The 12,226-nt window shown below is 36.2% G+C and overlaps 1 protein-coding gene across 1 annotated transcript in view; it reads left to right on the top strand.

Annotated features, from left to right (window-relative positions):
• Positions 1 to 12,226, top strand: part of CPNE8 (copine 8) — a 72,849-nt gene that overhangs the window by 19,383 nt on the left and 41,240 nt on the right. The window contains exons 3-6 of the mRNA XM_014868965.2: positions 484 to 530; positions 4,073 to 4,176; positions 7,011 to 7,050; positions 7,807 to 7,883. Of these exons, the coding sequence (XP_014724451.1) occupies positions 484 to 530; positions 4,073 to 4,176; positions 7,011 to 7,050; positions 7,807 to 7,883 (268 nt within the window). The remainder of the gene's footprint in view (positions 1 to 483; positions 531 to 4,072; positions 4,177 to 7,010; positions 7,051 to 7,806; positions 7,884 to 12,226) is intronic.

Below are 12,226 nucleotides of genomic sequence, written 5' to 3'. Positions count from 1 at the left end.
AATAATTTGAAGTAGAATTGAGGAAGAAAACCTGAGAGCTTTTTTTTTTCCTTTTTCTGATTCTGTTTCCCCTGTTTCTTTTCAGTCTGCTTTTTTACTTTTATTTTCTTCTCTCTTGAAGAAAGTAGATTTTAGGGTAATTGTGCATTAGATTATCTTGAATAGTCTGACCACCCACATTTAAAGAAGACCTGCTTTTATCCAATTTTGCCTTTAAAGATTGTCAAGTGCTTTGCTGGAGGTCAGGTGTAAGTGCTGCCTCCTATTTTAGAAGCAGTCCATTTATTAGCTGATTTCTGCAACAAGTACACCACATGGTCACCAGTCTGATTAGGATTGCTGACAGCTGAAGGAAAACCTTACCATTTGATTGTCCTAGTTACTAATTTCCACAGCACAAGAGACTACAAAATTAGTTCACTTTATTTAAGGATATGTTCAAGTTTAAAAATAACCAAACTCTTTTTTTTTTTCCCATCACAGTCTGTGTTTTGTACACGCAAGCAATTGGAAACAAAGAATGGAGAGAGGTAAGATGCATATTCATAGGTGTATAAACCTTTTGGGTATATTTGAGGCTGGTCATTTGTCCTAGCAGTAGAGAGCATGTCATAGCCTCTTGAATGCCATACTAGGCTTATGGGGGTCCTATTTACTATCAAACACTTAAAATGTAGTCACATTGATCTCAATTTCCATATCTTCATCACATATTTCCATCAAAAAAGAAAACAAAATAGATAAAATGCATGAGTTTCCCATTTTACAGTCTCCCTCAGATAAATTAAACCAGACTTAGCTGTCAATTTGGATAAGGTTTGTGGCTCTCGAGAGGAAGACATTCAAACAGGACTGAGCTGTGCTGATGGTGTCAGCAAAACTAGCCTGTAGTTGTGGTAGAGATCTGCCTTTGCTGTGCAGTGCTTCAGAGAAGTTACATGCTGCTGAATAGACTGTGCACTATTGTAGGCAACAAGGGAGGGAGGATATTATGCATAGGTTGGACTTTTTTCTTCCTATTTGTGAGTGTAAACACTCTGGAGAGATATGTCTTAAGAAACTAAATCAAGTACCTCAGAATTGGATACCTGCAGATCAACATTTATGGCGTGGAACTCTGTCCCAGTACTTAGTCATCTAATTTTTCTCCTCTAATGTTATTCTTAAGGTTATCAGAAAGAGTTGATAGTATTGGGGAAGGGTGGTAATCTTTCTACTGATAAAATACACTTTTACCTGCCGTCAGAGAAGATTGGTGGAGATGTTCTTCACTACAGGTGGATTGCTGTGTGGCCATGGGCCTTAAGAACAGAGCCAAGAGTGGAATGTACTATCTTACTGTTTTTCCCTGTAAAAGAGAGGAGGTCTGATACTGTTATTTTCAGAACTGGTATTTTATGGCCAACTGGCCAGAGAATTGTATCTTCTGCTTTCCTGAAACATGGTGGATGTGAGTTTCAGTCTTGTCAAGAAGAGAGAATTGAATTTGTCTCATGCCTGGGGAAAAGCTCATGTAACTGCAATATGTGAAACAGTGTACCTATTTAATTTGTAGTTTATAGGAAAATTGCTGGTTTGTGTTGTTCTTAAGTGGGTATTAGACATCCTCTCAGTATACCTACTGGATCACATCCCTCTGATGATTTGTGTGAAGAAATGTCAGTTTAGGGACTCATAATGGGAATTCCCTAATCATAGGTCAATTAGGAGATGCAGTGGACATAAACAGGGTTATAAATATCTGGATAGCAAACTGTGACAACAGCAGATTCTTAAGTCATTCAGGAGCCTAGGTGACTTGGTACAGTTTGCTTGTCAAGCTTAGATCATCGCTTAAGCATTTGGGTCCTCTTCTGGTCCAGAGTTCAGACGATTTTGGCACTCAAAATTTTGGCTTTTATTACTGTCTAGGGTTCATATGTAATTTTCATACTTCTCTTGTGTAGCTGTTAAAACAAGTACTTACCATTTTAATATTAAAATTGTCCTGATGGTAAGATTATAATACAATCTTACCTAGAAGTACATATAAGTAAAGAGGAAGTTTAAGATCTACAGGCATTAAAACAGACTTTTAACATCGCAGTTGCTAGAAAATCAGAGTTTTTTTTGTTTTAAATCATAATTATCTCCATCTTGTCTATCAGGAGGTTCAGGTACAAATATTTTCAACTCACTTTTCTGTTTACACTTAGTGGAAAAAATAACATCCTGAGAGCAGTTCATCAGGCCTAATTTAGATGTCTGCATTAGATCAGATGAGTCATTCTATATAAATGCCTCCAAGAGATGATCAAAAGCCTGAACTTTTGACTATATCAGATGTAGAGTTCAGTGAGTAGAATCCATTCCTAGTGTCTGTTATAACAGTCAAAATTTAGAGGTTGGCATTGTGGAGGGTCTTAATCAGGATTGTGTTTTATATGTTCTGGCATATTATATTTATACCAGCAGTAAAAAAAAATTAAGGTGGTAAGTAGAAGATTAGTCCCTTTAAATAGTTACATTGATTCTGTTACTCTCCTGAATAGTGCTTCTGAAGGTTTTTGCTTCTTGGCCATGTTGAAATTGTAGCTTTACTCAATTGTTAGTGGAGAAAGTAAGCCATGTGGAGAACTAATTAATCAGTAGCTATGTTACTAGTCATAAGTGACTGGATTACAGAAGTAACCTCTTCTGCTTAAAATAGGTAATTGGGAGAACAGATTTCAAAAGGTGCTTAATTTAGCTGGAAAGTGTAGACTAGTGATTTTTAGAGAACAGCATTTTGATGTCACAAGTAAGGTAAATTCTATTAGTAATTAGTAAGTTAGGTAATTAGTTATAGTAGTTTAATCATAGAACCATTTAGGTTGAAAAAGGTCTTTAAGGTCATTGAGTTCAAACATATATGAAGGAATCATTTATGTAGCCCATGTAAAAAAGAAGTAAACAGACAAAAAGACTGAAGCCTCCACTAAAACCCAAACCAGTAATTTAAAATAATTTAAAGAAAAGTTAGTAGTGCCACTGAATTGTCTCTTGAGTTTTGTAACAATCTGAGTATAACTGGTGAGAGATGAAGGTGACAGTGTAATGGGTATTCAGTTAGACCTTTTCTGGTCTCGGTGTGATTTGATCATCAGCACACTGCATATTTATCTTAGGTTACTGATACACTTCTGTAATGTACTGTAAATCGAGTCTGACAGATTTCCCAAGGGTAACATGGTTGCAGTGTAAAATGAAGTACTGTTTATTGAAAACAATGCAGAATTGAAGAGATGAAATGTACTTATACATTTATGATATTTCATTATTTTAAGAGATTAAAACTGATGCTTAACTGCCGTTTTATAACTTCTTTTTCTTGTGAAGTAACTTTTCCTTTGGATTGATACATAATTCTATTTCTAATGGAGCTACAAAATTTAAACCCATGATATATGAAATATGACAATCATTAAATAATTTAAGTGAAAAGAACCTGTATGTTATCCAGCCTCCTATTCATCTGCTGTACCTGGTTCATCTTCCTGATCCATGAAAAGCCATCTCCAAAGTCAGGCGAGGTTGCTCTGAGCCTTCCCCAGCTAAGGTTTGATTTTTTTTTTTATTTTTTTTTAAATTATTTTCAGCTTGACAGAGGCTAAGGTACTTCCTATAAACATCAAGAAAGAAAAGGCATTTTGCCAAAAAATCAGAGAGAGGAGTGATGAAGAGAGAGGTGAACTGAGGTGAAATAGGAGATGATTCAAAAATTATGCATTTACAGTGGAAGGACTGTGTTCCCCAATATTTAAAACTATCTGAAATAAGCAATATATGCAAGCTTTTGCTTGCTGTTGTGTTTGGCACTTTTTTCAGGAAACATGGATTTTTGTTACTGATTCACATTTTTGTGTATTTTATTGGCTTTGAGAGCTGATGTTAATGAAGTTTAGGTTATACAATACAAGATATGTGCCACTGTGTTGAAATACGAGGTCTTCTGCCACTCTGTCTTCATCCAAAAGTAACTGATCTGTTAATGTGAATGCAGTCATTTTCTTTCATGGCATCTGTAGCTTAAACTTACACTTTTCTTTTACAGTTTGGAAGAACAGAAGTAATTGATAATACTTTAAATCCAGATTTTGTAAGAAAATTTATAATGGACTACTTCTTTGAAGAAAGAGAGAATCTGCGATTTGATTTGTAAGTTAACAGTCTTTCACTCTAATATTGTAACCTCTGTAAGCATGTAAAGTTTTGTCCAGCACAAAATTGACTTGAAGAGAGATGGTATTTATTGACATAAGATAAACTAATGTAATAAACATGACTGATTTAGCATTGCTTCCTCAGAAATAAATGTGTAACATAATAATGACAGAGTTTTAAGAAATTGGCAGATGTTAACTAGTCAAAGTACAATTATGCTTATAATTATTACTTTCAGAAAATAGAAAGGAAAAGATGTCAAAATGCTGAAATATTCTTGCAGCATAGCCAGCAAAACAGGTACAGATATACTGTCCAGAAATAAAATACTGTACAAGTAGTAGAGACAAAATTTTCTTTACTCTGCATCTAAATATACTAAATTTTAAGATTTTAAAACAACAGCAGTTGTTCTAGAAATAGATAGCTTCTGACATTATTCCAGATGTTCTCAGTTCTTCCCACTGGTGGAAATGACTTTCACTTACTTTATTCTTTGGAAAACAGAATTGAGAGTCCAGTCACCAGGTCATGCATGTCGTCTCTTATATGTCAGTCCTTACTGATTATTTCAGTCTTTGTGATAATCAAGATTGTCTTGTTTATTTTAATTTTCATCCTCTTTCTAGCAGTTCTTTCTTAACCTTGTTCTAGGAGAGAGTATGAATAACCTTCACAGATAATTAAGTTTTTGCTGCAATTTTGCATCCCGCTATACATTGTGGCCACAAATTTTCTTTGTATGTCCTTTTTTAGTTGAAGAACCCTTTTCCAATTTCTTTTCACTTCCTTTGTAAGATGTACTAAACCACCTATTTCAAGGAATGAAAGGAAATATTTAAAGCCAGGAAGATTACAGGGTGCTTTGAGGTGGCTAGGTACAAATTCTTTGACTTTCACAATGGAAGCCTGATGCAGACTTTATTTGTAGTTTTAAAAGTTGGGTTTAATGTCATTCAGTCTCTGGAGTATAACTATTGTGAGTTATTTAAAATAAGTTTTAAGTCAGACCTAATCAATTTGTGAAATAAAGGATTCCTCTCCAAGTATAAAGCATTACTGAAATAGCCACACAGTGGGGGCTGCGTGGAAATCTGTATCTGTTTGCCTCCTGCTTCTCGTAGGATGCATGTAGGTTATGGGGAGGGGGCAGTGCAATAGAAATGAAAAGTGAAAGGAAAGAACTGAAAAAGAGAAAGCCAAGCTCAGTCTGTAGAAAGAAAGGGGAGTCTGTAAAGACTTTCTGGATAAGTGCTATCTGGAAAGGGCCTGGAAGGGAAGACACAGTCTCCTGTTTAATTCTTTATGTAGTCAGAGAAATGGACTCGTGTCTGTTTATGAAACGCTGTAAGTATCACACATTCTCTGTACTTATCAGAAAGACCTGACTGCTTTCTGCTGCTGTCCTGGGTTACCTGGACACAAGTCTGTTCTGAGATTAAAGCTGAATAGCTGCTGCTGTCTTTGTCTTCAGATGACCAAGTAGCCATATTGTGTGAATTTACTCTAGAGCTCTATAACAATGATAGACAAAAAATAAAGTATCTCAGAACTCTGAGTTAGAAATGTGAATCTCACATAGCCACTCATGGATTAAATCCCGATTCTGAAACTTTGAAAGTTTCCTGTATTCAGTTCCCTGGCAAAATTGTGTACTACTGTTGGCCAAAGTGTTATTTTTCAAAGAAATTCCTTATGTGATTCATATATTTTGCAGGGGGAAAAAAATCAAGTGGCAAATATATCTTTGATATTTGCTGCTTCAATAAATGAGCATGACCCCTCCTAAAACGTACAGCCACCAATGTCACAGGCCCCTTTCTGCTCACAGCTGGTACTTAGTGATTTCGCCAGTGAAGTTGTTCTTTGTTTTACTTTTGTAGCTATCCCTCAGGTCAAATAATAAGTTGTGTTTTTCTGTTCATTCAATTTCACCAAATAGTTTGCTTTTAATTGGATGTTTTAACTCCTGTTAATGGTATTTAGAGGAATTTATTTTCTTTATAAAGCTGTTTCTGAAGCTTTGACTGTGCTGCACCACATCCAGCTATGTTATGGTATTCCTGTCATCCTGACTTGTGATGTGGTCCATGATGCACCCCAGCAACCCATGTGTGTGGCAGCACAACCAAAGGATAGCATTCCATGCAGTGGGAACAGAAACATGCAGGGATCCTGAGATGGGCAGTAACATAACTGATAAAAACATTTTCAGTTTAGTTAGTGGTATTGAATCTGGATGGGTTATTTGATAAAAGTATTACTTGCATTATCTGATAAAGATGGAAGACTGTTATAGAGTTTAGTAATCCTGTATGAATTTATTACGTTATTTTTTTCAATCTCTTCAATTCGGAGAGTAATTGTTTTAACTCTTGACTTGATTATGGAAGGGAAAGTATAACATTTTCTAGCTGGAGGGAGACCAAGATTGTGATAAACTCAAAAGAACAAGTCAAACTCTTGCTAAAAGAAGTTTAGTTCTTGTCAGTTATTTCTATTTGCTTAGTTAGTTTGTTTTCTAAGATTAATTTTTAATTTTTGGTCTGCTTTTTTCATCTTTCATTGTTCAAACAGGAATATCAGAAGAATTTCTCTTTAAAACTTGCACTTTATTTAAAACTATTTAATTTCAAATAATTAGTGAACCATAGTTCTATAATATGTGATGACTCAATTTGTCTTCCTTACTGGGGAACTTTGATTCACAAATCTGTTTATGTAAATAGGTGAAAGAATTGTTTGATTTTTGTTTCTTTACATAATTGTCCTCAGATATGTCATCTGGCAACGCTGATACAAGTTTTCTTTTTTTTTTTTTTTGTAAGCTATGATGTTGACTCAAAGAGTCCTAACCTGTCAAAACACGTAAGTTCTTCCTCACTATTATAATTCCTTGTGCTAACTTAAGTACGTTTATTATCTTTTGACTGTAAGTAATATCAGGTACATAGAGACAAATACAGTGATTGTGCTATGAGTGAAAACACATAATGCTAATGAGTATAATTTTAATGGGACATTTCTCTTGCAAAGGGCATATTTGAGCATGCATGTACACCTTTTCAGATATGTAATGTACTGCAATTTGTTGATACTTATTTGGGCCCTAAAACTGAAGCATGCTTTAATTGTGTCTCAGTGTTAGAAGAAACCTTTTATACTTATGTTGTCTTGAAGTGGGAGTGATGAAATAGTAACTTTAAAATTTAGAGATGCAAGAGTAGAATTCAGAGGCTTCTCAGTGAATTTTTTAAAAAACAAATACAGGAAGGCTTTGGTAAGAGAACCTTTGAGAACCTGGAACAAAGGAAAAGAGGATAGTAGAAGGAATGTTGTGTGTGTACTTCACAGTGAAAAGATGAGACTTTTAGCCATTGATCTGCAATTACACGCTCCCTGTAGTGATTGTGTAGTGCCTTAGAATTACATCTGTAAATGTAACCTACTGTTATGTCAAATAGGTGGTAGTGAGTCTGTTTATGATTCATTATTAGATAGGTATTACTGAGATGTGGTGTTCAGCAGAATCTGTTCTTCAGTAGGCAACAGCTCAGATAAATAGGAAATCAAATTTCATTGTGTGAAATACAATTCTGAGTTTTTTATGTTACTGCTTTTCAGGATTTTTTGGGACAGATGTTTTGTACACTGGGAGAAATAGTGGGATCACAGGGGAGCAGACTGGAAAAATCAATTGTGTAAGTATTCTGGAATGCTGGATGAATGCATACTGCTGCATGAGGCAAGAGGTGTGGAACCTTTTTGCTGTGAGATGTCTTGATATTTTGACAGGCTTTTAAGAGAGAGTAAATAGTTACATGGAATGGAAATCTTTCTTTATATAGGCTATGATAATTTAGGTTTCATTTTGGACAACTAGCAAAGGAATTGACTAATTTAAAATTATTGTCAACCTTGTTTCATCTTGCATTGGAAATAGCTTGAGTGTACTATTCTAAAAAATGTTTTTGTTTTAGTTTGCAAATTAGCACACCATAAAACTTTTTTTACCTTTTGTTCAAGCATTTGAGTTCTTGCAAAAAACCTTCACAAAGAAACAGTGAAGAATTAGCTGACCAGATTATCAGATTTCTAATACAATCACAGAAAATTATTAACATCAGCAAATACTGTGTTTGTTAGACAATGATATTTTGTGATTCTCCCCTTAATCCCATTCTGGATATTAAACTTCTAAAAACATGTCTGGGAAATAACCTTGAGGACCAGTACAGTAAGTGTCATAATAGAAAAGTTATGTTAGGTTATGTAATTAAAAAGGTTATCTGCAAACAAACGAGAGGAGTGTCCCAATGGTAGATGGAGGAGCCCAGATACCTTGCCCTGGCTACTTTCAGACCCATCCCAGGAGAGTCATCAGCTTATGGAAACCCATCTCCACACACTCAAAGAATCACAGAGGTACAAGGCACAGGCAGGGGAACTCCAGTTACACAATTAAGGAAACAGTCCCTGCCCAGCTCCTGGGCTGTCCCAGGAGAACCAGAGCCCCAGCCCTGTGGGATGGCAACACACAGTCACTGCTTGTTCTGGATGTGTTTTTAGTTCTTGACAGCTGCACAGTTCAAGCACAGAAATTCTGTCTTGTCAATTGGGACAGGAGGTTGGCCCTGTTTTGTTTACTTGTACTAAAACAAGAGCTCACTGACTTGTCCCTGTCTAGGCCTAGCTCGTGCCAGCTGCCACAGTGAATTGCACTGTCACAACCTCATGGACTGGGTGTACTCATTGTCAGGTGATTCTACTGGAAGCCTGTGGGCACTTGTTCAGAGAAAGTGCTCGCTTTGAAGACCCTTATATTTAGCAAGATGAATCTTATCTGACTTTTTGAAAGTCTTCAAATCTGTTTCTGTGCTCAATTAGTAAATTATTCAGTGCAGTATACGTTTTTTTCACTGAGAAAAGTCCTAAAATTTATTTTGAACATGTAGATTAAAAGGCATCCATTCAGCAGTTTAGCATTTGGTACAGGTTAAATGAAGTCTAAAATGAGTAACAGATGAAGTTTAAAGTTTTGAATGATCTATGAGAAAAGAAAAAAATATCAGTGAAGAATCTGTGGAAAAAAGTCTTACTTCACAGTTGTGTTGGCCTGTGTAATATATTTTCTCTTAGGCAGACATGCATTTCTCAGGTCTGGGTTCTGATACTCTCTTGTATGGTAGTTACTAAGTGGACCCAACATGTGGGTAGATACATGTTAGTGAAGAGTGTTTGAGTTTTTATCAGTTCTTCATAGTGTCCCTGTTTTATTATGTCATTGGTGCTTTTGACAGTGCTGTGACTTGACAAGTGTGCCTGAATGATTGTCCATTCTGGACTCTGAAGTCTGGATATCTGGGTGTCTAGTAGATATTTCTGTTGTTCGTGAAACTGTTGCATTGCATTTCAGGATTGTTTCCTTTTAGATGTGTGTTTAATGTCTCTTGATATTCAAATAATGAGAATTGAATTGACAATATTGCATGTCTTCCCTTCTTAGGAATATTTACTGCTTTAATTTACTGTTCTCTTTATGAAGTCATGTCTGTGTTCTCATAGCATGAATGTTCTTTATGAGTTAAGAGAGCTTTATCTTTTCACCGTTTTTCTGAAGTTCATTAACATTTTCCCTCTTCAGTTCTCTGCCAATGCATGTACAAAGAAGACAATGCTTGGTGCTGTTTTAGTCCCAATCAGCTACCCTACAGAAGTAGCACTTTTTATACTTAGCAGTTTGAGAAGCTTGAATTCCGCTCTCTGATTAGCATTCAAGTAAGCTCTGATGTTCTTTTAAAATGAAAATTAGAAAGACTTGAGGCTTATTCTTCAGCTCTATCTACTTTAGGCATTTACAAAAGTCTTACACAATTCAGGACTCCATGGCTGTCATGAGCTGTCCAGCTTCAAGTCAAATTGTGTATCATCAGGGAAAGTTGCCTTAGGAAGCCTACAGTGAAGGGGTAGTCTTGTCCTTCCTCAAAGTTAAACGTCTCAAGCCTAGAGGGTCACCATTGCTGTGGTCAGGCAGGAAGGCTGAAACCCACCTTGCACTAGTCTTCATAGCAAGTACAAAAGTGAAGGTACACAATTCAGTTTTCTTTGCCTACATGGCATGCATGCCTTGCAGTTTCATTGGTGTTAAAAGCACCAGTGGATTACACCTCTGAGGCAGAAACCTGACAGTATTTTTTCTTGGCAGTTGTGAGATTGTCCCCTGAACCTCCCTCTCTGTTTCTGTCACAGGAGAGTCTTGCTCCCAGTATTGTAGTGTGGTAGCCTGTTATCCTTGTCACAGTGAGCATTTTTTGTTCAAGAACATACTTTAGTGCTGCACTTTATTTTACAGACTGGCCAGGTACAGATGTGCCCATATGTTTTGGATAATTTCTATTGGAAAATAATTCTACTAATTCAAAGAAGGTGAAATGGATAATGTGACATTTTAACAGTAATATTTGTTCTCTTTACCTGTTAGGTTATTAGATTCATTAAATGCCTTCTCAAGACAAGCTCCATGAGTAAGATTTACCCTGACTGGCTTTGCATGTTCCAGCTGTATTGGCACGAAAGGATAATGTGCAGATGCATCCACTTCCAGAAATTGTGTGGTTTCATTTTTCTCTCAAGAGAGTGTCACCTGCTCAGGCATTATCCAGAATTAGATTTTTGCATGTTCTGTCTTCCTAGAGAGAAGATTCTAGCCACATTTATAACTCTGAGCAGTGTTTTTTTTTCAGTATCTGCTAAGTGCATTCCTGTAGGGATTCCCTTTGATGAGGAGATAGGGCCATTGCAAAGCTTAATGAGTGTTCTCTGCTGGTTATTCACACCTGAGTGCCGTTGCCTGCTAATGAGGCTGTACTGGAGCCAGCTGGCCTGTTATATGAAGTTCTTTCTCCTGTCATCTTGCTGTGAACATAACTGATAGAAAAACACCTGAACTGACTTTCTATATATATTTGCCCTGTCCTTTTATCTGTGGATGTGACTGTCAGAGGGCTAGGCTCTACAAATTTATGGATAAGACTGTAAATTTTTGAATGACCTGAAAAATGTTCTATCTTCTGCCTCATTGCAATTCCAGCTTGCAGAATTGGAGACTTTTTCACCTCTCAGATTTGAATTTCTGCATAAATTGTCATCTTTTACACAGACTCTGTAGAGGTCCTCCTTTCAGTCCTTGTTAAAGCCCAAGTACTCTTCAGAGTGTCCTTTTAAACTTCTCTTGGTGCTGCAGATATGTCAATTGTGGAATAATTTGTTCTAAGGAGACAATAATTACTTCTCAATACTGTATCTTATCTAGACATGCAGGTATTTTTGAAAACCTTTAATTTGATAATGGTTTTCTATTCTGTTCCTCTAATAATGAAATTACCTGCTCCTTCAAATACTGTCCAAAAAGAGGTGATCCCTATAGAGAAACCTACAGGTTCTGGACTCTTAAGCCAGTAGGACCCACTGAAATATAGATTTTTCACATTTTGTTTTCCTTTTTTCAATTTGCACTCTATTCACACTTAGACTGGCACATTTTCTATATCTGAGTTTCAGATAACTAGCCCTGAATGATGGAGTTGACTGCATTTATGCAGTACAGGTTACAGAAAATCTCTCTCTCTCTATTATATATATCTAATGCTCATCATTATTCCACAAACCCTGCTCTGTAACTCTTTCTGGAGAAACTCTGAGAAACTAGTTGCCTGAACATAAATTTTCTATTGTAATTTCAGTGCCATAGAACCAGTTCCAGTGTAGCTCACTACCAGCTATCCCTTAGAGCTGAGGAAAATGGACAATGGCACTGCATTCTGGATTTAAAGAGTTGGAACTCTTACATGCTTGTCTTCAACATAGTATTAGCCAGTATTTCTCTGGCAATTGGAAAGACTGGTCTGTAATGATGAATCTCTAAGTAATTATTTTTTTTCATACTTGAAATTTTGACCAGCTTGAAATTATTTTATTATTTTCTTACAGGGCATTATTGCTAGTTGAAGTTTGTTCCATTTGCCTCATCTGTGACCACTGAGGT

Source organism: Sturnus vulgaris, chromosome 5, assembly GCF_052056855.1.
Source record: "Sturnus vulgaris isolate bStuVul1 chromosome 5, bStuVul1.hap1, whole genome shotgun sequence".
NCBI lineage: Eukaryota > Metazoa > Chordata > Aves > Passeriformes > Sturnidae > Sturnus > Sturnus vulgaris.
The sequence above is the reverse complement of the archived record's forward strand: the minus strand, read 5'-3'. Positions and strand labels throughout refer to the sequence as shown.